Source organism: Bipolaris zeicola (assembly GCF_000523435.1).
Source record: "Bipolaris zeicola 26-R-13 unplaced genomic scaffold scaffold_244, whole genome shotgun sequence".
NCBI classification, from domain to species: Eukaryota; Fungi; Ascomycota; class Dothideomycetes; order Pleosporales; family Pleosporaceae; genus Bipolaris; species Bipolaris zeicola.
Genome location: NW_006912293.1, coordinates 1 through 26,298, shown reverse-complemented (window position 1 = coordinate 26,298; position 26,298 = coordinate 1). Strand labels below are relative to the sequence as shown.

General features: G+C 52.1%; 9 protein-coding genes across 9 annotated transcripts; 3 read left to right on the top strand and 6 right to left on the bottom strand.

The window, feature by feature from the left end:
* Nucleotides 1-331: 331 nt before the first annotated feature.
* COCCADRAFT_29955 (uncharacterized protein) lies at nt 332-1,288 on the bottom strand (the record flags this gene model as incomplete). Its single annotated transcript, XM_007718633.1, has 1 exon — nt 332-1,288. One exon carries the CDS (start codon nt 1,286-1,288, stop codon nt 332-334), a length of 957 nt encoding a protein of 318 aa, XP_007716823.1.
* A 1,882-nt stretch (nt 1,289-3,170) lies between these two features.
* On the bottom strand, nt 3,171-3,706 carry COCCADRAFT_40678 (uncharacterized protein; the record flags this gene model as incomplete). The annotated part of the gene is made up of 3 exons (XM_007718632.1): nt 3,171-3,248; nt 3,306-3,517; nt 3,586-3,706. 3 exons carry the CDS (start codon nt 3,704-3,706, stop codon nt 3,171-3,173), a joined length of 411 nt encoding a protein of 136 aa, XP_007716822.1.
* A 7,086-nt stretch (nt 3,707-10,792) lies between these two features.
* Nucleotides 10,793-12,022, bottom strand: COCCADRAFT_107986 (uncharacterized protein; the record flags this gene model as incomplete). Its single annotated transcript, XM_007718631.1, has 1 exon — nt 10,793-12,022. One exon carries the CDS (start codon nt 12,020-12,022, stop codon nt 10,793-10,795), a length of 1,230 nt encoding a protein of 409 aa, XP_007716821.1.
* A 398-nt stretch (nt 12,023-12,420) lies between these two features.
* Nucleotides 12,421-15,131, top strand: COCCADRAFT_107993 (uncharacterized protein; the record flags this gene model as incomplete). Its single annotated transcript, XM_007718630.1, has 2 exons — nt 12,421-12,549; nt 12,606-15,131. The coding sequence occupies 2 exons, from the start codon at nt 12,421-12,423 to the stop codon at nt 15,129-15,131; spliced, it is 2,655 nt and encodes an 884-aa protein (XP_007716820.1).
* A 3,124-nt stretch (nt 15,132-18,255) lies between these two features.
* COCCADRAFT_8826 (uncharacterized protein) lies at nt 18,256-18,867 on the top strand (the record flags this gene model as incomplete). The annotated part of the gene is made up of 2 exons (XM_007718629.1): nt 18,256-18,309; nt 18,373-18,867. The coding sequence occupies 2 exons, from the start codon at nt 18,256-18,258 to the stop codon at nt 18,865-18,867; spliced, it is 549 nt and encodes a 182-aa protein (XP_007716819.1).
* Nucleotides 18,868-19,455: 588 nt separating this feature from the next.
* Nucleotides 19,456-20,403, top strand: COCCADRAFT_40674 (uncharacterized protein; the record flags this gene model as incomplete). The annotated part of the gene is made up of 1 exon (XM_007718628.1): nt 19,456-20,403. One exon carries the CDS (start codon nt 19,456-19,458, stop codon nt 20,401-20,403), a length of 948 nt encoding a protein of 315 aa, XP_007716818.1.
* Nucleotides 20,404-20,724: 321 nt separating this feature from the next.
* Nucleotides 20,725-22,053, bottom strand: COCCADRAFT_108007 (uncharacterized protein; the record flags this gene model as incomplete). The annotated part of the gene is made up of 2 exons (XM_007718627.1): nt 20,725-21,511; nt 21,563-22,053. 2 exons carry the CDS (start codon nt 22,051-22,053, stop codon nt 20,725-20,727), a joined length of 1,278 nt encoding a protein of 425 aa, XP_007716817.1.
* Nucleotides 22,054-22,483: 430 nt separating this feature from the next.
* Nucleotides 22,484-23,468, bottom strand: COCCADRAFT_40671 (uncharacterized protein; the record flags this gene model as incomplete). Its single annotated transcript, XM_007718626.1, has 3 exons — nt 22,484-23,043; nt 23,095-23,152; nt 23,208-23,468. 3 exons carry the CDS (start codon nt 23,466-23,468, stop codon nt 22,484-22,486), a joined length of 879 nt encoding a protein of 292 aa, XP_007716816.1.
* Nucleotides 23,469-23,900: 432 nt separating this feature from the next.
* COCCADRAFT_40670 (uncharacterized protein) lies at nt 23,901-25,936 on the bottom strand (the record flags this gene model as incomplete). Its single annotated transcript, XM_007718625.1, has 5 exons — nt 23,901-24,402; nt 24,451-24,649; nt 24,701-25,376; nt 25,429-25,835; nt 25,882-25,936. 5 exons carry the CDS (start codon nt 25,934-25,936, stop codon nt 23,901-23,903), a joined length of 1,839 nt encoding a protein of 612 aa, XP_007716815.1.
* Nucleotides 25,937-26,298: the final 362 nt, after the last annotated feature.

Below are 26,298 nucleotides of genomic sequence, written 5' to 3'. Positions count from 1 at the left end.
GCGTGACTGCCGTAAAGGTATATACAAAGGAAATGACAAGGCGAAGAGAATACGTAAGGAAAAGGTCATGCGTGTGTGCGAGCAAATCGCACCGCCCACCCAAAAGAAACGCCGAGATCCGTTTGTAGCCATGACGGCGTGCGTCTATTTCTTCCAAAACGGCCTTTTTTTAGTGAAAAAAAAAACTCCATTAGATGCTGATCGTAGCCGCAAGCGCCATGCTCCAGAGGTTGTTGAGCCTCGTGCCGTAGATCAGGAAAAAAAAGTGATGACAAACGTGAGACGAAAAAAGAATAGAAACTAGACTGAGAGAGGCGAGTGACAAAGCTGATTACGACTCAAACTTGCGCTTCTCTCCGCTGGCCGCAATGGCCAAGGCGTCTAGACCACCGTACGAGCTAGGGTTGTAGCTGTAAGGAGTGGGGTCGGGGTACGGCGAGCGATGTTGTGAGTTTGAAAAGTCGAGGAAGGAGTCGGAAGATTGTACCGGGGGAGCCATGTATGACGCCGTAGCGGGACTGACGGGCAGGGTGGGGTCCACCATGGAGAGCGACGACAGGGAAGGCATTGTCGACTGCAGAGGCGCTGGCTTGGGGCGCTTGGCCTGGTGCTTTGCCTTTTTGACGTCGCGGTCGGCGCCCTTTGCGGCGTTGCGGCCGGTCTGGTGAGTGCGGCGGTGCTGCTCCATGTTGTCCTTGCGAGTGAAGGCCTTGTTGCACTCGGGGCAGAAGGCGTCCTTTTTGCCGGTGTGCTTCTTGGCGTGGCGCGCAGCGTGGCCTGAGGTGGTGAAGTAGTCGTTGCAGCCAAATTGCTTGGCCATTGGGCATGGGTAGCTGTTCTTCTTTGGGCGGGTGTTAAGGGCCGATGGCTCCGAGAGCTGCTGATGTTGCTGGTGGTGCGGTTCCTGGAGATGGTCGGGTCTGTTGTTGAAGTAGCCCGGCTGGGGTGGATAGGGCATCGGAGCCGTTTGTGGCTGGTGCATGGGGTAGCTGAGGTCCTTTTGCGAGGGGAAGAAGCCATTTTGCGAAAAGACGGGCGAGTCCATGCCCTGCTCAAAAGCAAAGTCTGGGGTAATGGGCGAGGGAGTCTGCATGTTTGAGTCTGAAGAATCGCTGCGGACCAGGCGTGGGGTTGGTGGTGAGGCAGCGGGTGACGAATAAGCTGAGGTGCGGGATTGGAGGGAAGGAGTGATGGAGGGGAGTCGGACAAGTTGAGGTGGAGGCGCCGGGCCGTCGTTTAGCAAAGACACTCTGCGACCTGTCGAATTCTTGCCGGACAAGGCGTCCATTTTGAGCAGACACGTGCCGGTGCGAGGAGGGGAGGTGATGAAATTCACAGTAATGTGGGGAGAGCGAGAGGGGGGGTGGTTGTGCGGTGCGGTGCGTGTGCAAAGAAGGCAGTGCAGGACGCAGAGCAGGCGCAGGTAGACAGGCAAAGCACGTGAAAGTCCGAGGCGAGGCGGGCAGCAGCAGCAGCAGCAGCAGCAGTGGCTAGCAGTAAGTGGTAGCAGTAGCAGCAGCAGCAGCAGTGTGCAAGACGGTAGAGGGCGAGGTGGATGATGACGTAGTTGAAGAGGGCGATGGATGGGCAACAAGTGGTGAGTGGTGTGGTTGTGGGTGGTAATGGGTGATGTGATGGATGATGGGGAAAGAGAGGGATCTGGCAGCAGCACCAGACGGTTGGGCGGGCGTGGGTGGGCAGTTATAATGGGCAGGCACAAGCAGGGCAAAAGGCACAGGGTTCGCCCATCCGGGATCAGGGCACTATCAGGGACTGAGAATTGCATGCGTGGAGATGGGAAAGTGCAGTGCGCCCTAGGACGCTAGCGCGGTGAAGGAGCAGGGGCCCCGGCGATCAGCTTCTGGCGAGGCGACGCGCGACCAGGAAGCATGCGCACCAGCACCAGGTGGCATCAGCTCATCTTACGCCTGCCTGGCATGGCGCTACACAGCCGGCGATCGAGGGCCACGCCCCCCAAAGCTTCTTGTGCTGTTGAGCCGGCTGCTTGGGGGCAGAGCTGCAGCAGTGCGGGCGATCAAGACAAAAGCAACCCCAGACAAGAGCACCCGCCGCCCAAGGGCAACTCTCGGCCAATGCTGCGCGGCGGAATGGTGCCGTGCCAGGGCGACAGATCGCGATCTCGTCAATTTGGGGCGTGACAATGCCAGATTGTGAATGGGGAGGCGACCATCGGCCCTCGGGCTGCAACTGCTCTCCCGCCTGCCCGCCTGCCCGCCTGCCAGCTCACGCCTTTTTTTTTCTTTGCCTGCCGCTCCTCGGACATGGCACTCGAGCATTTGCCGGGCGAGGGTACATGAGAAAGTGTATATTGTGTATGAGTGTGGGTGCGGGTGCGGCAGTGGGTGCGTGTATCAGTCAGTGAGTGAGCGAGTGTGTGGGTGTTGTGGTTGTAGTTATTATTATTATTATTATTGTTATTCTTCTTCCTATTATGATTTTGATTCCCAGTTGTTGTTCTGGTTGTTTGCACGGTGCGCCCACACACACGTACCTACTCGCATCCATACTACAGGACCGCACAGGCATGTGCCCCTCAACAAGCCGATTGCACACCACACCGGCATCCACGTCCACACCGCACCCGTATCCAAGTACCATGTCTATGTATGTACCGTCGCAGCAGTCGCTTTCTTTCCTTTGGCATGCCCTCACCCTCGGGCGGTGGGCAGCTGCGGCGCAGGGCGGAGGGCGGGCGTTCTGCGGGCCAGCAGGCCAGGGTCTGCGTGTCGGTACTGGCAAAATGGACGGGGCGGCATAAACGTCGTGATGTCTGATGTAATCCAGAGATCAGGGTCTTCTCCGCTCCCCAATCCCTGTCGGCGCATCCCTGTCCGCCCGTTTTCGCTAGAGCCCAAAGGGGGCAGGCGCGGGCCTTGACGTTCAGCAGTGATCGGGCAATCGGGTGGGGATCGATTGCGGCGCGGCTTCCAATGACGTCGCCCCGCCCGCCAGCCAGTCTCCTGCGCCACAGCCCCTGGAGCAGCTGTCTGCCCCTACTAGCCCCCTGCTAGCCCACCGCGCTCGTCAGACCCATAGACCCCTCTGGCCCTCTGCCCACCTCGCTCCACGCGGACGCCAAACGGTAGCCGTGCACCCCGGGCCTGCTCCTCGTCCCCTCATCGGGTTTTGGCACTACATCGACCTGATCCTCACACCCTAGCCCCTCCCCGTTGCTTTTGCACCACAGCCCTTCCAGCAGGCATCCGGTCCTTTTCCAACTCTCTTACCTACGATCGCGATCCCACGCCCGACCATCTGCCCTCTGCCCTCCAGAGCCCACTGACACGCCATGCAGGGCCCAGCCAAAAGTCCCCTTTTCCCGCCGCCGCCTGACCCGGGCCCTCGCTATCTCTTACACACGCTGATGTCATTGCTACCCACTGCCCCAGTCCCTGCGCACCTGCCGACTCCCAAAACAGCAGGCCGCGATACACTTCTGGCGACCGCCTTGTCCGCCGTGACACAGCAATCCTGCCATTTCGGCCTGTACCCTCCGCTTTCCCGTCACCGGCCATGCAACAAAATGAGCGGGAAGAGAGAGAAAAAAAGTCTCTTTCGCGTCACCAGAGCCGCCTCCGGTCCACGTGTAAGACCCCTCCTCCCTCCCTTTCTCCCCGATGCATCGCGATCCTCCCGCCTTCCATGTGTCTACCATTTCATGGTCATGCCGGACAATGCGGTACATACGTGTCCAAGTATTACTTACTCTACACACACTGTGCGTGCACTTGCTTTGCCTGGCTTGCTTGCATGTACATTATAGTACGTACATGCTATAACCATCTTACTGCTTTGCCTGGCTGGCTGGCTGGCTGCCCGCCCTGTCCCCTCAACCAATACTCTGTCCCCTCATCCGCGGGGCTAATCCTCGCCCTCTACCGTGGTAACAGGACCCTCGATGATTGTTTCCCCTCGTCAATCGCCCTCCCGATGCGATTGCCTAGCATCTCGTGAAACCTAGATTGCTTCTTTGATGCGTCTTCGCTTGCGCAATCTCGCAACCGCAACCACTGTTCAGCTATCCGTCCATTCCTCCATCCTCTACAGAGACCCTGCATATGCGATCCCCTCTGCTGCATGAACAAGCGCAAAAGCTGCCGGCACCTCTTGATCCCACTCCCACCCCCCATCAACCACGTCCTTTGTTACTTGGACCTCCCCCTGAGCCTGCCCTGGGACACATGCTTTGCTAGCCATGTCCACCATTGTTTGTTTCTGAATCAAGGCCCCGACAGTGTGCGTGCGAATCTCGATCTCTCTGCTACGCAATACGTCATTGAACTTTGCGCCACAAGCGCTGCATCGGATCCACTCGGCCTATTTGGAGAAAAAAAAATTGCTCCTGCGCCAGATGAGCATTCTGGGCCTTGGCATCAAGTTGCGATCTCGATCTCTCAAGGCGCCACATGCCTTGGGACCAAATCACAACCACGGGCTACCCATCCGGTATGGCGTTCATGCAGGCAACCACTGCGAATCCCATCCAAGTGCCCCCCTCTCGACGTTTATTTATCGAGTAGCGTCTGCATCTTCTCGTCTATCATCAGTCTTGTACGCTCAAGTTCCGATAAACTAACTCTGTGAATACGCTACTTCTCGTATGCCCCCGTACATACACATCACACATGGTCCCTTAGTCTTTCGGCATGTGTGATAGTAGTAAGCCCGTTGGGCAAGCGCGCAGCCCTTTCCCCCTCCTCCTTCTCTTTCCCATCCGCTTCCGCCCACTTTCCAATCATGCATTTCGCTTTCGGCTTCAGCACTCGTCCTCTCATCGACTATGCGGCAGACCCTGGCTTTTCGGGAAACATACCGTGTACACATATGCCCAATCCTGTCGTGCCCATTTGCTTTTTTTAAGCTCGCAGTCTTGGCAAATGGCTGAGAAGAGAACGGACCCTTGAGCTGTTCTCGCCAGTGTTTTTGCATCAGTTGTTTGCGACACTACACGGTAACAAGCATAATCCCCATGATATGCAGATGTGCCGCACATTTGTCGTACGAGTTGTCGCGAGGGTACGCGCGTTATCTACATTAGCTCTATGTTACTTGTGTATAGCTGCTCAGAGAGGTAAGCCTCGAGCTGCGTTTCAGTGCCACAAAACCGTTCCGACAATCTTCGGCCTCTGCCAGAGTGAGCATCTGCGACACACCATTGGCTGGCCCTAGCAGACTGAGATCGCTTCCACTACCCCGTTTGCACTACGGCACTTTTTTTTTGTTGTGCGTGCTTCAAACTCAAAACCGTGTGCATTGACGCGCGCGCTATTGACGCCTTCCGTCGCAAGTTATTTTACCAAGATTATGTGCACATCACACTACTTTACTCACCTAGAAAGGAAACGGAAAGAAATGGGACCAAACAACTAAAAAAAAACAAGGGCGACGCATTATGCAACATGGGCATTCTTCCTGCGAGGCTGCCAGCCCAGCCAGCCGCACGCACACGACGTCCACGGGGCTCGCTGCCGGCTGGTACTTGTCAGCTCGGGCCCCACCACGAACATCCCCAAGGGAGCCATTCGTCAACCATAACGGAACAGGTTCCCACCACACGTTTCCGACCGTTGCCGGGCCTGCTTGCTTGCTGTGTCATTCCCAAGAATGAACGCTTATCCCGCATCCCCGCTGACGCTACCGCAGAGTAGATCCACGTGGGAAGCAACTTGGATAGTTGGCCCTACTTTTTTTTTTTTGCTCTCTTGTCTCTCTGCAGGTTTCTTGTTCCTTTACCAATAATTACGTCGACTGACTATTCCCGGCGAGCGGGGAAAACAGCCAAGCTGAGCCAAGTTTTTTTGCTTGCGTCCATTCATTCGCGCCCTCAACACTTGCAGGCAAACCAGTTCCTTGTCCAGTAGTACTGACCAAATATTCTTTGGCACTTCAATGACTTGCATCTCCCCCGTCCAACCGGATCCCCGACTGTAGCTAAGCAACAGCCATCCCCTCAGTCCTCTCCAATCCACCTCTCACCACGCATCACCAATTGCCTTCTTTGGCTGAGAACGCAAGAACAACACAATAACGCCCTGTCTAGGCCCTCCCCCCTCTCCAAATCCCTCCCCAAATCCCTCCCCTTTCCCCGCTCCACTCACATGCCCATTTACCTATCGGAGTTCCGTCCATACTCCGACCTCGCTAAGCCCTCCTTCGTCTCTCATTAAATTCTAAGTATGCCAAAGCATACCCTTTGTAATCACCACGTTCATGCAACCCTCCCGGAATGATTTGCGAGAGGACACGGAGCGGATGCCGACTCAACCAAGCGTGCTTCATGCATTCCAGCCCTTTTACCCCATGTTCGTGGCTGCGAATGGCTTGCGAACCCAAGGCGAGAATAGAAGGAGGGGAAAACAACAAAAGCCGGAAAGTATTTGTTTTGTCTTGAACGACGGGGGTAGGTTATGTGGTTTGCCGTTTCCAGGGTTGCGCAATATGCAGTGTTGGACTATCAATTGGCTTTTGCATCTGGTGTGGGCGGGCATGTGTGTGCGCCTGGTGGTTGATGAACCGTTTTTGTGGTTCGGTACTGGGTTTGGTCAATCATACGCCATTATACTTGCTCCCCCTCTCCATCTTAGTCTATATTTTATTTTATCTCTTTATTATTTTCTTTTGTATGCGTTTGTGAACTCTGGTTCACTGCCATAATTTCCCGCTTGTCAACTTGCCCACCCAACCCCCAACCCCCCCCTCCCCATCATCATCAAAAATCCTGTTTTTATTTGATTGTTTTTTTTTCTCGACTTGTGGGCTGGGCTGGCCAGGCCATGCGTGACATGCGCGGGGAAAGTTACACAGTAAATGTGCAAAGTTGCTTGTTTTACGTCGTACTGCGCGCACGCTCGCGGCTATCTTTCCCTCCACGCACCCCAGTTTGTTACTAAACCACACTCAATCTACTTACTGCCTTTTTCAGCCTCGTACTCGCAGAACGGGTCCTCTTCTGGACTTTTTGTTAGGCGCTCGATCGATGCGCACGCCCGTCATTATTTCGATTGTACACATTGTTCCTTGGAAAAATAAGTCCGATTACCTTGATTCAAGGTTTTTGCTCGCATTGAACAATTACTCGTGCAGTCTATCTTACCTTCCAAGTTTCCCCCTTCTGGCGGAAGAAAGAGAGAAAGAAAGGCGAGTTGGTGGTGGGGAAAGGATTGCGCGCCATCTCATCTGATGTCTTGTCATGTCGTTGCATCTTCTCTCCGTCTCCCCGCCTTTACAACTCCTACATCAGCTCATTGCACACGTTTTTTCTTCATTCCTGGCTGCTGGTCAGCCTTAACGTCCACCGGTTGCGGACTGTCAATGCCGACGAGCAAATAGCGAGTAGCAACAAGCATTCCTTCCCGCTCTCGCGCGTCAGGCCCTCAATCCTTCCTCTCGCCGGCACCCAAGCAATCTTCCCTTCCCATACGCCCGCCTACTCGGCCATTTCCTCCGTACACACCCACACCCACATACACATCACCCCACCCCTACACACCTCGCTTGTTTCCACCTCGCGTGCATACACGCGAGACCGTTGCATAACGGGAGCAAAAAAGGTAGCTCGGTTTCAGCACACCCTCCCCCTCCCTCAACGTCCTCGACCCGTATACATACTATTCTACAATACGTACTTGGATATTACAAGCCGTTTTCCCGCCCCACCCTCCTTCCAACTTTCCCGCAGCAAGCCCCAACGCATTTTCGTGGCTTGCATTTCATTTACAAAAACGGCGTATACCTAGCTGCAGGGACTTTCTCTCTCTTGTGTCCCTTTACCTTTTTGGAACCTGATTCACGCACCCATATTTGCTCCACTATTCGTTCATACTACATATTCCTACATGTAACATACATGCCATATAACCTAATCCCCCCCCCCCCTCTCGGGGTCCTTATGAATCGAGGCAGGGAAGCGCAGATCGGGTAAAAATAAAACCGGGTATTCGTAAAAGGCGGTGGGGCGAACAGGCGGCTTGCGTGCCCTGCTTTGATGAGTATTTGTTGTCAGGATTTGGAGTTGGAATGAGAATGGGGAATGGGTAGGTTGCTTGACTCGGGGATGCGATGGGCACCCCGTAGCGAGCGTATTTGAGCATGGAGAATGGGGGTGCAAAGGTTTGCGACGTTGAATTACCCCAGTTCTGTGTCGCATGACAGAAATTCTTTGCGACGTGGGGATCGAAGGAGCAGTGGGAAATGAAGGGCTTTTGCTTGCCTGAATTGTCACTGTGGTGGGGTTCAATGTTTTCTTTTTTTTCGCGGTCCCTTTTTGTTGCGTTGCAACGTCGGGCTGTTGCGTTTGCGTGTTGTTCTTCACTCGGGAATGTTGGCCGGTCGCCGGTGGCCAATGGGGAGCCCCGGAATGACACAACATGGGGGCTGGATACATGCTTCCTTCCGCTCTCCTCTGTCTGTTTCTGTCATTCCCTTCCGGATACCTGGTAACAACCTTTTCTTTCTTCTTTCACATGGGCTCATGGTTCGATGTGTCTTCATACTAGCACCGTTATCTTAACCGGTGAGAAACGTACCATTTAGAATTTAGCATTCGCATCGATTGCAGCGATTTGCTGACTTCTGCATGAGCCTTATCGGACTTATTTTTTTCTGTCGCTTGTTTTGCGGCGATTACTGTATACTTCATGATGCTACATGTTGCATACATGCATGTAACATGAGTAATTACCTCCCCTGTATTTGGTAATCACCACATCATAAGTCGCACCTTTTCGTTACCTCTTTCTCCTAAGCACGTCCAACCAAGCCTCAAATCCACTTTTGCAATTTCCTCGCTTCGACTATCCTGACTGTCTCGTTGTAACCTAATCTCCCCTTATCTCCATTTTACTTCACTGTACCGCATTTTCACGAACCCATGCTATAGATAGCCATATCAACCCTGCTTATACGCCCGGCACACTTTCCTTCCCTGCAACTCTATTCTCAGGTGTATATGTGTAGATCCAAAGACATGGGATGAGCGCACTTCCATGTTACGTTTGAGCGGGCGGGTGGTGGGGTTCGATTGAGCGGGCGGCGGAACATGGATTGCGTGAGCAAACCCAACCCCCGGTAAGAAATATATCAGGGTGAGTAAGTTTGTAGTAGTAAGACTGAGAGAAGCGGGAGTCAACGGCCCCGATAGTGAGAAAAGAGGGTTATACGCCAGGATTGGCAAGCAAGCGGCCGGGAAAATCGGACAAGGGGGGACATCGGGAATAGTAAAGAGTTAAGGTTGGATAGTATGTAATCACTGTAAGGGTTCTCCGTAAGCAAAGAACACAGACGGGAAAGAGTAAAGGTTACATGGGTATGCGGCGCCGAGATGGAAGAAAGGGTATCCCGGCTTTAACCCAAGTCTTTCACCCCCGGGGCCCATGGGTGCGGTGGCGGAATAAGGTTGCGTTTGAGAGGGGCGTTCTTTCGCCTATCCCCCTGTGGGGATTACGGATGGGTAGGGCAGATGGGGTCAAGTGTAAGGGTAAGAATGACGTTTGAGTATTTTGAAGACCGCCGGAGAAGGGCCGTTGTGAAGGATTTTGGTTTGAGTTGCGAAATGCGATAGGAGAGTGGCAGAGGTCTCTTCAGGGGAGGAAATAAGAGGGGCTGGTTTTGCTGGGGGTTGGGAGAAGGGGGATGGGAAAGTTAAAACCTGGTGCTTCGGTTCTGATGCTGAGTATGGTTCGGTATGTACAGGGGGAGTGGGATGTATGACAGGGTGTGAATACTCTGGAGTTTATATTCCGAGTCGTTTATGATCTTTCGAGACATGTATCGTACCACTGCCAATTGGACATATGTTTCCATTCGACTCGTATGAATTGTTTTTGTTTGTTACAATATCGATATTTCCAGGGTACCAGCCCTGGGCGTAACAGTGCGATATATGTTGCCCTTGCACATACGCAAACTATCTTAGCTGTATTGAATCAGACTCATGATTCGGCGGTGACAACAGAACAACATCTATGAAATTTTAGTTTCATAATCCATGGGTGCAGTAAGTGGTATGATCAAGAATCTTAGTGTTGTAAACGTATAATAATAATCACAGTTGTAGTTTCTTTTCATGCACTAAACATGAGCCGTATTACGAAGATTACCTTTGTTTGTTTTTTGAAGAAAACGGGTATTCGGATAGTCAAATGTTTTGACCAGTACTATGTACGACTTGCAGAACTTACAACACAGCGCTTGTAGGATTTCGAAACATTAGAAAGAGACTTGCACAAAATGCATTTACCCTCCTGTGGTAGAAATCATACAGACAGTTCACATACGGCGACGAGAAGAATTGTAGGTTTTACTGTAATCCGCTGACAACCCGCTGCTGTGACAGCTATCCGATATATTATCTTCTTAGTAGGAGTGGAAATTCTTAGAGGCAGCAAAATAAAAACATACAAATGCGATAGCATTCAGAAACTTCCAAATTACTGATTTGTCGTTTTGACTAAGTCCTTTTTTTGTTGATACTATGTAGACACTGGCAGGTCGTGACACTTTCTGCTGTCCTTTTCCGAGAAAAAATAACCCACTACTCAGATTCCAAAACAGATGGCAAGCATTCAAGCAATAGCATCTATTCACTGGTGTTTGGCGTCCTGCTTTAAATAATAGTATCAAAAAGCTTTACCAGGCGGATACCAAGTTGGAAATAAGTAAACAACTTTGTCCACCCTGTACTGACTGACTTGTCGTAACATGTCCTCACTCAACCGTATATGTCAATACCAACTATTCAAACTTCGCATGCATAATTGAGAGCTTCAAAGGTCTATGCTACACTGTTCGTAACTTGAACAAACTTTTGCCACTCCTTGTATGCTGCTCCACTCGAGATTGCCCACTTTGCTCTCCGGACACCTTCCTTCCAGCGTCCGCCACCAGGCCCAACCTCTTTGATGACATTGCCGTCATCACCCTCACCCATGTTACTTGTATCAGCATCACAGATACCGCTAACTACGAACAAGGCTGCTGTGTTGATGTAGACAAAATGCAGAATTGGGTCGTCAGGAGGGACCTCGCCGTTCAAAATCTTCATGAGGATTGTGGCATTCTGTTCTGGGGACTGGCCTGGGCTAACTTCACTGAGGGGATGTTCAGGAAGCCCAAAGTCGGCAGGGCTGACGGTGAAATAGTTGATGTCAACCTCGCCTGTTGATGTATTCTCAACTAAGCGCCAGCAGTGAGTTGGCCCAGCACACGATAGCTCGTCAAGTTCCTCGTCGCCGCAGATAACCATGCCCTTCCTGGACCCTGATTGCTTGAGTGACTCTGCAAAATCTGGCCCAATCTCCTTCCTGGCTACGCCCAGCACCCGGGCCTCGATCAGCTCGTGCAGGGGGTTTGCCAGAGGACCAAGAAGGTTGAAAATGGTTCGCCAGCCCAACTGCTTCCGAATAGAAGCGGCATGCCTGGCACCAGGATGGAAGATGGGGGCGAACAGAAAGGCATAGTTGGTCTGTGAGTAGATTTCATGGATGGTGTTTGGGGTAACGGCGGTGATGACAGGGGCCTTTGGTGGTGTGCAGGAAAGGAGATCTGCCGAGCCAGAACGCGATGTAGACGCTTTGTTGCCGTGCTTTCCAATCATGAGGAGAGAGCTTGCCAGAATAGACGAGGTAGTGCTGATGTTGAACGTGTTGTGTGAGTCACCTCCGGTGCCTACAATGTCACACAAGCCGCCGTGGTAGCTCCCTTCTTTCCTTCCCCGTCTGGCAATGAGCTCTTGCAGGCCTTGGATATCTACATCAGTTGAAAAGTCACGCATGGCCTTTGAGCACTTTGCCAGCACGTCGGCCTGTCTGTCCTGGTCTGTGAAGTGGAGACATGTTAATAATGCGCCTGTCTGGACCTCTGAGAGACTGTTGGTAAAGATCAAGGCGAGTGCAGCTGCAATCTCGTCGGCGGTTGGCTTGGTGGTGGGTGACTCATGCCAGAGACGTTTGAGGAGGGGTGTGATGGACGTCTTCTTGTCCTCGTCGGCAGCGTCGGTAGCCATGATAGGGTGAATTGGTGTGATTTGCTCGCCGGCGGGGTAGGCTGGCGGGGCAGAGGGTCGGTGGTGGTGATGAGATGGACGTGTACTTGTCGGGACACGTGTCAATGGCAGTGTCTATATGTTGTCTGGCCGTGCCAGTACAAGCATTGTTAATTTGGGGATACGGCTGAGTCACGGGGGTAGTGTTTTGGCATATTCCGCTGCCGACAGGGTCCGATGATGTGCTGCACAATGACGGGCCCCACCGCGCTAGGGCGCACTACTAGCGTGCCAAGAATCTTCAAATTCTCGACTCATCGCCGTGCGAGCGCCGCCATCTTTTTTGCGGTCGTGACGGGTCAGAGGAAATTCTCTGACGGACCTTGCAGCTGCTCCGCGCGCGACACCAAAGACATCAAATGGGGAAGAAGCGAACCCATGCCGAGACCAAGGATGGCTTTGCGAAGCCCGAGCCGGACCATGGCCGGCTGAGCGCGAAGAAAGAGCACAAGAAGGACCAGAAGAAGCCGCACGCGCAGTCGCAGCTTGTATGCGCCCTGGAGAAAACCCACCTGTACTGTATCGCCATGCTAACGCGAAACAGCTGATTAAGCCGCAGCCAGAATGGCATGCCATTGACCTTCCAGAGCTTCCCATCGTCGACAATCCCACCATCCCGCCGCGTTACATCATCGATGCGCTCCACGACTATGCCGTCCAGCTGCTCGACGCAGAGGCTAAGGAGTATGCAGCCTCGCACCTCTCAAAGGACTCGTCGCACAAGTTCATGGCCACCGTCATGGACTCTGGTACCATGGAGGACAAGGTGTCAGCCTTGACGCTCTTGGTCCAAGAGTCGCCACTGCACACGCAAAAAGCTTTCGGCCAGCTCATGGGGTTGTCGCAGAAGAAGAGCAGGAATGTCGCCATGCAGGCTTTGGCTGCGCTGAAGGATTTACTCGGTCAGGGCGTCCTCCTTCCTCCAGAACGAAAATTAAAGGCGTTTGCGCGACAGCCAGCCCTCCTTTCCGCCATACAGAGCAAGAATGCGCACTGGAAGGCCGGCGAGAAGCTTCCTGGTGGCCTTGAAAAAAGGCATTTGATTGTGTGGGCGTTCGAGGACTGGCTAAAGAAGCAATACTTTGAGCTGCTCAAGATTCTCGAGGCATGGTCTAATGATGAGGTTGAGTTTTCGCGCAACCGCGCTGTCACATATGTTTGGGAACTCCTCAAGGAAAAACCAGAACAGGAAGAAAATCTGTTGCGACTGCTCATCAACAAGCTAGGAGACAAGGAGAAGAAGGTTGCATCACGGGCCTCGTATCTGCTGCTCCAGCTGCAAAACACCCACCCGCTCATGAAGAACGTCATCATTAGTTCCATCGAGTCCGATCTGCTCTTCCGACCGAACCAGAGCGGAATCGCCAAATACTACGCCGTCATCACCCTCAACCAGACCGTCCTCAGCCTGAAGGAGCCCGAGGTAGCCAACAAGCTGTTGGAGATCTACTTCAGTCTCTTCTTGGGCCTGCTGAAGAAGCAAAAGGAACACGAAAAGGAGGAAAAGCGGCTGAACAAGCATGGCCTCATCCAAGGAGGTGGTGGAAAACCCGGCAAGATGGCCAGGCAAAAGGCCGAAAAGGCGGCTACGATGGCTTTCAAAGTCGAGGACGAGTCGCGCGAGAAGCTCATTTCGGCAATCTTGACAGGCGTCAACCGCGCATTTCCCTTTGCTAAAACCGACGACGCCAAGTTTGAGGACCAGCTGAACATGATTTTCGAAGTGACGCACTCTTCCAACTTCAACACCAGCATCCAGGCCATGACTCTAATTCAGCAGATTTCGGCAACGAAGCATTATTCTGCGGACCGCTTCTACCGTACGCTATACGAGTCGCTTCTGGATCCACGCCTCATGACGACTTCAAAGCACATTATGTTTTTGAACTTGCTATACAGGTCGCTCAAGGCTGACACGAGCATCAAGCGCGTAAAGGCCTTTGTGAAGCGTCTGCTCCAGACAATTCACATGCATGAGCCTCCGTTTATTTGCGGAGTCTTGTACCTTGTAAACGAGTTGATCAACACCTTCCCGAGCATCAAGTCCATGCTGTCCACACCAGAAGATCATGGTGATGACAGTGGCGATGAACATTACGAGGATGTTGATGAGGAAAAGGAGCCGACAACCAACAAGAGCGAAGACAAGTCTACAGCACCAGCCTACGATTCCCGAAAACGAGATCCAGAACACGCAAGAGCTGACCTGTCGTGCTTATGGGAGTTGCTGCCGTTGCAAGCACATTACCACCCCTCGGTGCATGTGCTCGCCTCCAAGATTGTTAACCAGGAGCCCATCAAGGAGAAGCCAGACCCAACAATCTACACTCTGATGAACTTCCTCGACAAATTTTCCTTCAAGAACGCAAAGACCAAGTCATCCGGCATCCACGGCACATCCATTATGCAGCCCATGGCGGGCACCTCCAAAGCAGCATCCTACCTCATTACGACGCGCGACGGCGACCGGACGCACGACCCGCTCAACTCTGAGCAATTCTGGCGCCGCAAGGTCGACGACGTGCGCGACGACGAAGTCTTCTTCCACACGTACTTTGAAAAAGCCGGCAAGGCCAAGCAGGCGGAGAAGAAGACGAAGAAGAAGAACCGCAAGCAAGACGACAGCGAGGACAGCGCCGACGACGAGGAAATCTGGCAGGCTCTCGTCAAGAGCAGACCCGAAGTCGAGGGCGACGGCGGCGACGACGACGATCTCAGCGACTTCGACATGGACGATATGATGAGCGATGATGATGAGGGAGCTGGCGGCATGGACGGTGGCGTTGAACTGAATCTCGGTAGCGACGACGACGAGGATCAAGACGTCGAAACGGGTGGTCAGCACGCTGCCGACGATGACGACGACGACGACTTTGCAGATTTCGATCTCGACGATGAAGACGCGTTCATGGATAGCGACGCTGATGTCCCTGTCGATCTTGACGTCGACGAGGATGAAGGCGCCGCAAAGGATGGGCGCAAGAGCAAGAAGCGCAAGCTCAAGAGTCTGCCCACATTTGCGTCTGCGGATGATTACGCCAAGTTGCTCGCTGATGAGGATAGCGAGTAAGCTTTTCGGTCTTTTGCGTTGATATAGTAGTTTTCTTTTCTCTTGGCAGAAGATGGATTATCCTTTTTTTCTTCTCTTTCTCTCCTCAACTTGAAAGATTAAGAAGATTTTTTGTTTGCTCAACTTGTCATGTGAGATCGTGGTGCTTTGATGTCGTTAATCGTTGTTTTGTTGTCACAAGTAAAAGGAACGTGTCGCTGTATACGCCCCACGTTTATTTTCTTCATCGCGTTCGAAAGGGGGATGGATGTAGAATTTGGGCAGTTGATAGATTATGCACATACCCCCATCCCTTTGTTAATAGAACAACTGTGTCTTGAAGTGGGGAACAAAGTTCCTTCTCTCTACTCCAGTTAAACTTGTTTTTTTTCTTGCCTCTTTTTTTCGATATGCCATTTGGTTTGTGAGGATGGGTGTTTCAAGCTCAGGCGAGTGGTTATGCTTTATAGAAATGTGTTTCACGAATATGGGTTTCCATACTGTTTCTACGTTGAACGCAAAAAAGGAAGTAGATGAAACCCGATCAAAAATCAGCCCCAAAGTTTCGATATGCATGAGGAATCATGCATTTCTGTTCGACTTTTCCGTGTCCGAGATAATGGGAAACATGCAATCCCCATCTTTCCTTGTAGAAGCAGACCCCCGGGTGTTTCGACGCAAAACGGCTGCTGGAACGTTGACAGTCTGGTGTTCATGTTTGTTTTCTCTCTTTCAATCTTCACATTGCTCGATCCCCATTACGCATTTTGCGAATGAGGAATACTATGCATCACTCTGCCGCGTTCTAATGTACTGTTATCCATCATTTCCTTGGCAAAGACCCTTCTTGACGGCATCGTTTCCCCCTTTTAGCTATACGGACTTGCTTTTTTTGTGTGGAGAAGATCTGGTGACCTGGGATTTGTCTGTGCGTGTGATTTGTTAATTTGATGGGAGGGTAGAGAGTATGGATCGCGATTTAGAATATTTGTTGGATATTAGTTAGGTAAAGATGGATTGGGATTGAGGGGGCATGGTATGGGTATAGGGGATCATGCTAAACGTGAGAAGTTTGCGTGTTGATGCGACAGATGCAAGAGGTAAAGGAATGGGCTTGGGCGGGTGATGTTGAGGTGGGGAAAAGGAATGGGAAACGTGAGGTAGACTGTGGTGTTTTAGTCGTGATGAGGATAGAGTTTCGTTTGGATGCTAGAGCATGGAATTGAGATGGAGATGGGCAAGTAGAATGTGTGCGTGGAAGAAGACTGTGTGGTAAGCTACCATTGCAGCTGATGGCTGGTCAAATTGAAGCTCGGTTTTGGAACACGCCGTCTCTGTCCGAAGATACTCATGTCTGTTTGACAGTGTCACCTGCCTGTAAACGTCACGTTGATGTCAAGAGATGTGCTGCGGATGGAATCGAGATGATGAGAAAATCAGATGGTGTTGAGACGAAGGCCGATGTAACGTTCGTGAGACAGAGGTGCAAAGTTGCGGGCGGGCAAGCGGGCTGGTGAGGTTGGGAGGCGCCACTAGTCAAGGCTAGTTGGCCAGCCTCCATGCAGCCAATCCAGCCATTCTGTTTCGAACGTGTGTAGTGATGGACATAGAGTTTGAACGTAGTTGACCGACACTTTGGTACGCAGCAAACAAGCAGCGACAGCAGGGCGACCAAGCTGAACAGACGGTGTGCGGTGACTGAGTGCAGGTGTCGCTCAGGAGACCATGCAGGGCCAAGGCGAGGGCCCCATTCCGCCGTTGTCGAAGGATGCCACCCACCTTTTGCTTGGAGCGAACCCGAGGCCATACCCAAACGGGTCCCGGTTGCCGCTCCAGCCCCTTGGCTGCGCCCCTGCGTAACCCACTCGCTCACATTTACGAAGAGCCATACGAGATGATGCTGTCGGGCCTAATTTTAGAGCCTTGCAGCTTCTGAGAGGACGCGTAATGCCGTGTTGTTTGCCATTATTGAATAAGCGATATTAGCCATTGTTGGCGGGTATTGCATGCTGAATGCCGTGGATGTCGTAGTGAGTGGGTGTAGGTGCAAGTAGGGTCAGTCTTGCAAAGAAAGGGCTAAAGACAAGCAAGCGCTGACAAGCTTATCGATTGAACACGTGACGGGCCGCAGTGCTTACTGTCACTGTACTTGCTGTTCTGCCCTACTGCCGCCGGGGCCTGCGTGTAGTCAGAGTACAATGTGAGTAGCAGACAAAACGTTGGGGAAAACACGGCCAAAGGGGTGCGCGCGCCGTTTGACGAGAGCCAGTGCGCCCAACGGAGCGTCGAGCATTGAAAAATTGCCATGTTAAAAGTGGAGAGGCTGAAGCTGAAGCCGGGGTCGACAGGGCAATTGACGGGGGACATGACGACAGCATGCGCTTTGTTTCTGCGGGAACCCGCACACCACACGACACCACCACTACACCGCACTGCGCTGCGCAGCGCTGGGAGAAGGCTGGAAGATGGCGAGAGGTTTGCTGAAACTTGGGATGAGGCTGGGCTGGTCAGCGCCAGAGATCCGCCTGACAGCTCGCCCTGCATGCGGTGCGATATTTTTGTTTTCCATCTTTGGGCCGGCATGCTGAGACGACAATGGGACCAATTCCTTCCTTTCTCGGCGACCAAGACAATATCATTGTGTGCTGCTTGTAGGTAGTTGAGTAATATTGGCACATGTGTCGCGATCAGCGTCTGCAAGGACGATGGGAAATCAATAAAAAAAATATCTCTCCGCTGCCACAACGGACGCGAAACACGGTCGCCACCAAACAGGGCCACTATTGGCTGTGCTGGCCGCTAGCAGCTTGTCACAGCGCGCTTTGACCTATCTGGGGCTAGCGTGGGGCTGGCTGGTTGCCTGGTCAGGGTGGCGCGGGCCTCTCGGGCTAGTGTTAGCTCGTATGCCTGTTCCTCAGGAGCGGGTGATGAGAACAGCGGCAATAAAAGGAGGGCGCGTCGCGTACAATGATAATTCTTTCCCAGCTCCATCTCATCTCGCTCCAGTCGCTACTCGTCTGAATCGCTATTGCAAACTTGACCTTCATCGTCAATTTCCAATCCCTCAAAGACGCGTCTTTTTAATACCAACCACTACCACCACCACCACCCGAAAAAAACAAACACCCACATCTCTACCACCAAAATGCGTGCCTCCATCTTCGTCTCCACCGTGGCTTTTGCCCTTGCTTCGGCTCAGGTACGTTGCATTCTTCTGCATTGCCAAATTTCCCATGATCTGGTTCTGACATGAGTACCATAGAACTCTTCCCCGTCCGAGGACCCTGCTCCCCAGACTGCTTTCCTGACCCAGACAAACTCTCTGGGCGTCGTTACCGGCATGCCCCCGGTTGACACCTCCATTGCCAACCAGCCCAACGCCGTCACCGACCAGCCTGCTGTTGTCACTTCTCAGCCTCTTCCCGCCAACATTCCCGCCGTTGGCCCTGGTGTCTACACCCTGACCCTCGCCGGCACCGGCACCGGCACCGCTGTCAACCAGACCCGCACTGTCACCGTCAGCGCAAACAACAGCACCACTGTCGTCCTTGCTCCTGCCACCACCGCCTCCGGCGCTGGTGCTACCGGCAGCGGCTCCTCCCCATCTGGTGCTTCTCGCTCTGGCTCTGGCTCTGGCTCTGGTGCCTCTGCTACTGGCAGCGGCAGCCGCCCCGACTCCACTGGCGCTGCCTCCAACGTCAAGGTCGCCGCCGGTAGCCTCATGGGCTTCGGTGCCTTCATGGCCGCTTTCCTGTAAACGCTCTCTTCCCCCAACGAGACGCGTTTGACGATTTGATTTTCTGTTCTATTTCGTGGAGAGAGATGTTTTGATCATGTTCGGAAGTAATGTCCTTAAAGATACCTTAGCATGTCGTTTTTTTACCCTGAAACGCTACTTGGCGCGCCCCTCTTAGCACTGGCATGTGCTTTTGCATGGGAAAAATTGGAGCCTTGTTTTTTGTAATGTCTGTTATTTGACGGTGGAGGAACATCATGAGGCAACTGAATGAGCCATGTGGTATTACTACGCCGCTGGGGTTTTTGGGGTTTCGGTTCTTGAGTTGTACTGTAGCTGGAAGAAGACGAACACCCATTACCAAAATCTTAAAAACATTTGAAACAATGTACTACCTACTTCAATCTGGTGAGACTCTAGAGTGACAGGAAACTTTTTGCTAAAGCTGCACTCACATTAGCGTACGCAAAAACCAACATTGATATGTAGCAACTTCACCTCTCGCTCTCTCGCAAAATCCCACAAAACCGTTTCCCGTTCTTCATTCCTTCTTCCAGCCATTCAGCCAGCCAGCCATCCAAAAGAAAAAAAAACCCCCCATCCTCCACAATGGCGTCAGCCTTGCCCTCGCTCAAACACCTAGGCACTCTCCCCTACACCACCCCCGCCAGCCGCCTCCGCACCCTCGACATCTGGCTCCCCGCGTCCCCAGAAACGGCACCTTCACTCTGGCTCATCTACCTCCACGGCGGCGCCTGGCACGACCCGCTCCAAGACTCGACCTGCATCCACCCCCTCCTCACCCACCTCAGCAGCACGCACGCCTCGACGCTACCCCAACTCGCCGGCATCGCAAGCCTCAACTACCGCCTCTCGCCCTACCCCGCGCACCCCACGCACCCCAGCTCCCCCTCTGACCCGGATCGCTCTGCAAAGCACCCTACACATGTCCGCGACGTAGCCGCCGCTCTACGCTTTCTCGCGCAGAACCATGGCATGAAGCGCTGGATCGGCGTCGGCCATTCCTGTGGCGCAACAATGCTCGCGCAGCTGGTTTCGGGCATAGGCGCCGACACTGGTGTCGCAGAGCCACTTGCGGGACCAGAGGCGTTGGTGTTGCTCGAGGGCATATACAACATACCGCTTCTGCTGCGGAACCACTCGCCGCCCACGTGTCCGGCGCATATTTCAGATATATACCGGTCCTTCGTCGCCGACGCATTCGGGGCGGACGCAGACGAGAAGGCCTTGTTGGAAGTATCGCCCGTGTCGGGAAAATACAATAGTGAGCAGTGGCCCCAAGGAAGGTTGCTGCTTATTTGCCATAGCTACGAGGATGAGCTTGTGGAGCGGGCGCAGCGCGATGTCATGTGTGTGGCGCTGGATCGGCAGGGGTGGAGTATAGTCATGGAGGCTGGCGATGAAGAGGATGAGGTCAGGGCCGAGGGACGCAGAGTGCTTAATGTGAGGGATTTGAAGGGTGGCCATGATGAGATTTGGGAGGATGGGAGACAGATTGCTACCTTGATTGCCGAGGTGGTGCAACGGTTAACCTGACTATGTAAAGTTAGAGATATAGAGTACTAACATCTAGACGAAAAAAAAGGGCTACAATCACATCATACAAGAACATATACCATGTGCTGGGCTTGGTTTCAAGTCATATTCATTGGCTGCTACGATTCCTTATTAATTTACAAAGGGATGGAGTCTTAATGCACCAAGCAAGACTCCTCGGGAAATGCTTTTCAATGGCCCGTATCCAATAACCCTCATGCAATCGTTTCGTGGGCCGTGCTAGTTATACAGCTTTGTGTAATGTACAATCGTATCGCCTTCCCATTCTACCTATTCGCTTCCTTCAACCACTATCCATGATTACCTGTTGTTCAGCCTCTGGTCCATGGCCTTGTTGATCTCGCTATGCACCTCACTAGTCCCGCTCTCGACATTGTTCAACTTGTTCTGAAGCTCTTTGATCTTCTCGCTAGCTTGTGTGCTGGCTCGTCCACCTTCGATTGACTTGGAGGCCTTTGCTTGCGAGGCACTGACATTGCCGTAGACTGCCATGGCACTGGCAATCATGCCGCTGATGTCACCCACATTACCAGGAACCACAATGCTGGTACCCTCTTTGGCAAGGTTACCAAAGGCATCGACATACTTTTCAGCAACAGAGAGCGAAATGGCACTCTGTGCGGCACCTTCGCCTTGAGCAATGGAGCGTGCAACAGCATCGATACCATTGGCTGTAGCCCTGGCCTTGAGTAAGATAGCCTCGGCTTCTCCGCTTGCCATGTTGATTTGCTCTGCTCTCAGAGCCTCGGATGCCAGAATCACAGACTGCTTCTTTCCCTCAGCAATGTTGATAGCAGACTGTCTTTGACCCTCGGATTCCAGAATCTCGGCTCGCTTGGATCGTTCAGCAGTGACTTGACGGTGCATGGCTTCGACAACCGGTTCGGGTGCATGGATGTCACGGATCTCATAGCGCAGGCAAGTAACACCCCAGTCCTGGGCAGCCTCGTTGATGGCTGCAGTAATATTCGCATTGAGGTTGGCGCGCTCCTTGAGGACGTGGTCGAGGGAAAGCTGGCCGATTTCGGAGCGCATCGTCGTCTGTGCAAGCTGGGAGATGGCATACTCTGCGTCTTCTACGCCATAGCTGTTTGAATTTAGTATCTTGATAGTTTCCAATACATCTGGCAGCACTCACCTCGCCTTGTATGCGTCAAACACACGAGTGTACAATACGCCATCGAGCTCGAGTGTGACATTGTCGGCTGTGATGGCGCTCTGGCTAGGTATCTCAATGGCATTCTCTTTGAGACTCTTGACATAGGCTATCCGGTCAATAAAGGGTATCAGAATGGCCAGACCAGGCTCCAGTATGCGGTTGAACTTTCCCATGCGCTCGACTATCCATGCTGTCTGCTGCGGCACAAAGCGAACAATGGTATTGGTGGGCAGGCGCCTGTGTGACGAGGAAAAGTACGATGGAGGCCCCGATGCAGATGTCAGCTGGCCGAACGATGAGAAGACACTTGTCGGGTTCGTGGCGGACTGTGAGCTGAGGTGCGAGTTGCCGCGGGCCGACAATGTGGTCACTGCAGCAGCCAGTGGTGTTATCCTCGAGTTTGCCAGTGGCCGCGAGCCTCGTAATAGTGTTGAAGCCATGGTGGCTGCCAACCGTGTGCGCGACGCCATGACGAGTTCAATTGTGGCTACGAGACGGTTGATGACGGACACGCGATGCTCCAACTATCTAGTAGTAGCGACGCCATCGGCCCAGGACTGATGGCATCGCCGACCGCCGCCTTACATAATCAAGCGCCCTGGTCATGCACAACGATTACCTAGAAGGGAAGTGTGATGGGAGACACTGCAGGTGCGAGTAGCAAGGCCATAAAACATGTGAGCTCCATTAATCAATTACACCTCTCTAGCTAGACCTGTCCTCTGTTTGTTGACAGGTATACCGCATATATGTGAAGCTCATATGCTGAGTAAAACGTAGTCTATTTTGCTGCTATGCCGACCCCAAATCCATGGTATCAGTCCTCGGTACAATAAATCCTGTCACAATACCCCAAACGCCGCGCTATGCTTGATAAAAATCGAAATGCTGGTCCTCCTTTTACAACTTGACTTTCTTCACAGGCTTCTGCTCCGATGCATCATCCTTCTTTCGTTTGAAGATGCTCTGACTCTTCATTTGTCCAAGGCCAGCCTTGTTAGCTGGAGCGGCCTTTGTCTTTAGGCCGAAGCTTAATTTGACAGGCGCTGCATCGACCTTCGCTTCCTCGTCGTCTTTCTTTTCTTCCCCTTGCTTCTCCCCATCAACCAGCGAATCTGATTTGTTGCCTTCTGTTGGAGAGGCCTCTTCCGCAGGTGGAGTGACTTGTTGTTGGATCGCTGCCTGGGCTGCGGCTCGTTTTGCTTCAATGACCTTTTTAGCTTCGGCTTCTTCCTGAGCACGCTTTGCCATCTTTTTCAGCATCTTGTCTTCGCCGGCTCCGCTGCGCGCTTCCGCGGCCTCTAATTCTGCAATTTCGTTGCGTCTCTGTACCGCCGCAGCACTGGTATCTCGCCATGCGATCATCAAGCCGTCCTTTTCGTCTTCCTTGACATGACAAATTCCCTCGCGACCAAGATGCTTTGTAAATTCTGTGAGAGAACTCCATTTCGTAGCGTTCACTGTTGATGATTAGTATATTTCCGAAACATTGAGGGTCTTGGTGTACTCACTATGTACATGCTCCTTATCCCTAATATACTCGTTGTAGAATTTGTTCGCAGATATCCACTGCGGCCATGTTAGTTGAACAGCGTTTTATCAAAGCCAAGGAGACTGTACAAACCTTTTCGTTATGCGCCGTCCGCAACAAATTGACGAAATCCCTCTGGAAATCATTACTGAAGTTGTTGATAAACTTCTTTGGGTCCTCGCCGACAATCTGGAGATTCCTGACATGGCTCTCGCTCTGTACGTGGCATTTAAATCCGTTGGCGTCTCGACATTGCTTCTGGCAGGGCTCACACCACCAGCGCAGGCGCTGCAGCCCCTTTGACTTCATCTTGTTCGCGACCCATTTTGTACTACCGGCTTCTGCTTTGCCCATGGTTTACGTGTGTGTATGTGTCGGTGTCGGTGTGTGATGTGCGTATGGTCGAGTCGTGAATGCGCGCGTGGTATTCTGTGTGCAGCGTAGTCTAAGTACGGTGTAGGACGTGTTATCGTGTTTCCTGATCGTTACAACTACGGAATGACCGTAGTGCAGCGGGTTGCAGTAGCAGGTGGGGTAGCGGGGTGTGTGGTGGTCGAGTGAGAGAGTTGAATGCAGAGAGTTACGGAAATCTAAACACATCGGGCTGACTAACACAGAGATCGCCACCCGCGGCATCCTAGTCTTGGCACTGGGGAACAGAACCAGGGTTCTCGTGCACGTGCCTCTTTCCTCAAATACATAATAATCATGAGGCATGTAGAACTCGAGTCCTCAGAAGCTATAACATTTCTATAGATTTAGAAATTACTAGTAGAGTAGTAATTACTACAGCCGTACGCGCTTATCCTCAAGTCCCTGCCATTCCGTCTTTCCAAATGGTGAATACCTATTACTTCTATGCGGCAGCCAGTATAACTTATCTCCGCCCGTAATTTTCTCCGGGTCTATACCTTCCTGTTTGAGGCGCCCTTTACTAACCATCATCGTTCCTGTATATTCGAGTGCCGGAGTAACTCTCAGGAACAGCGGTACAGCATAGCCCGGCAACCGAGCTCGGGCGTGCTCTGCAAGGCCAACGAAGTCGAATGTCGACTCTGTCACGCCGTCTGCCATGGCAATTGAGGCTGTGCCAGCTCGGCCATCGTGACCTGGCACAAGGACACCATATACAGTGGTTTCAGCAATCTGGGGGAATGTGCCCATCATGTCCGCGACTTCATGGGTAGACACGTTTTCGGATTTCCAGCGAAACGTATCGCCGAGTCGATCGACAGAGAAGACTCGGCCTTCAGCGTCTTGCCGAAACATGTCACCGGACTTGAACCATCTATCTGAAGTTAGAATTCTTTCGCCAGCTTGGCATCGTAGAGCTTACATGTCACCCTTTTCAAACACATCTGTAATTAGTCTCTTCTGCGTGGCCGCCCCGTTATTATAGTAGTTCGGTACAGTAGCCATCATTCCAGGTGTGAGCCGATAAAGCATTTGACCGGGTTCATTGACACTGCATCGTATCGAAAATCCCTTGCGGTCTCTCACGATCTCTTCAGCATCGAGATCCATCTTGACCAGTACTTCCTGGTTTCGAAATTTCCAATTCCAGATCAACCCTCATAGCCCAATACAATTTGCTGTAAAAGGACCCGCGTTACAATTGAATGACGATCTGAGGCCATCGGTTGCGGCGAAGAGCTCGTGAATGACTGGTATGTTGAAGCGCTCACGGAACAGTTCCCACACGTCTGGACGCATGCCATTGCCCCACGCCATCTGCACCTTATGGTCCCTTTCGTACGGGCTCTTTGGGCCATTAAGGAGATATCGACATAACTCACCGACGTACTGAATGATGTTTGCCTTTGAAGCCGCAACTTCAGGCCAGAACGTCTTGTGTGAGAATTTCCTGCCTAACACCACTGTATCTCCGCCATGAATAGTTGTTGCTGTACAGAGGCTGTGTCCAGCGCCATGGTAGAGCGGCATACATGTATACATTCGACTTTCAGGCTTGATATTTAGATGTTCTGACATTGACCAGCCAACCATAAGCTCGCGAAGGGAGGTTGTGCACACACCTTTGGGCAGGCCAGTGGTTCCGGATGTGTATAGTAGGCTTCGCACCGACTCTAGTTTAATGTTTTCAGTACGACTGTCGGGAATGGCCGTGGTGTTTGATAGCGATGAAAAGAACGATGGATTATAATAGTGGATTTTGATGTCCGTCTTCTCGAGTTCGTCACGGCACGGTTCAACATTCGCTTTAACATCGATGTCTGCAATGACGAATCGAGAATTACACAGCTGGGATGCTTGTTAGATGCAACACTATGTAATGTATGATCGAAGGATTTACCTTTATGCAGTGAACCAACCCCGCCCCTGTCAGGTTCCAGTTCAAAAAACTCGTAACCGCACCGATTGCATCAAGTGCAAACCAAAGCATGAGATGTTCCGGACTGTTCCCACCATCAATTGCGACTATCTCCTCTACCTGTACGCCCAGCTCATCAACTAGCCAGTTCGCAACCCTCGTATATGCCTCAGAGAACTCCTTGTACGACCATGTCTTGCCCTCAAAGACAAGAAAGGGGTGGTTTGGTTGTTTTCGGACCTGATCTTGAAAGACATGATGCGTGAGAACGCGTTTTTGTGCGATGCGACTGTTCAAGAACTTAGTGTCTCCAGACGACTGCGTTATTCCACCAATGCTCTTAAGGTCGTGGACTATATGGTATTTGGCGTTGATGTAGGCAGTGAGAGCTGCAGCACCAGCAGCAGCACCAGCAACGATGGGTACTGATGAGACTAGTTAGCAATTCCTCTAGATCATTGTACATGTGAGCTTCAAGCATACACTCCATAATGGTTTTACTTCTGAGGTATTCCTTATCCTTTGACTACTTTGACAAGAGCAGTAAATATTTGTCCACATCTTGACCCTCGACCCAGTCCCTATGTGAAAGCCGAGGGTTTTACAATTATACTGACTCGCCTTGTTTTTTATAGCGTGGTTTAAGCATACTAGACGGGCTAATACAGCGGCGCCGAGGTTATTGGCTATTAGGGAGTTACAGTACTAACTCAAAAGTCTGTTCGCACTAGCGTCTGGGCGCACCAACACTACTTTTTTGCCCAATTTCAACACCGTGCAACTCCACCAAATCATATTTAATTTTTAAATTAAGATAAAAGAATTGCTGCTGCGATTGCTAATATTTTGTCT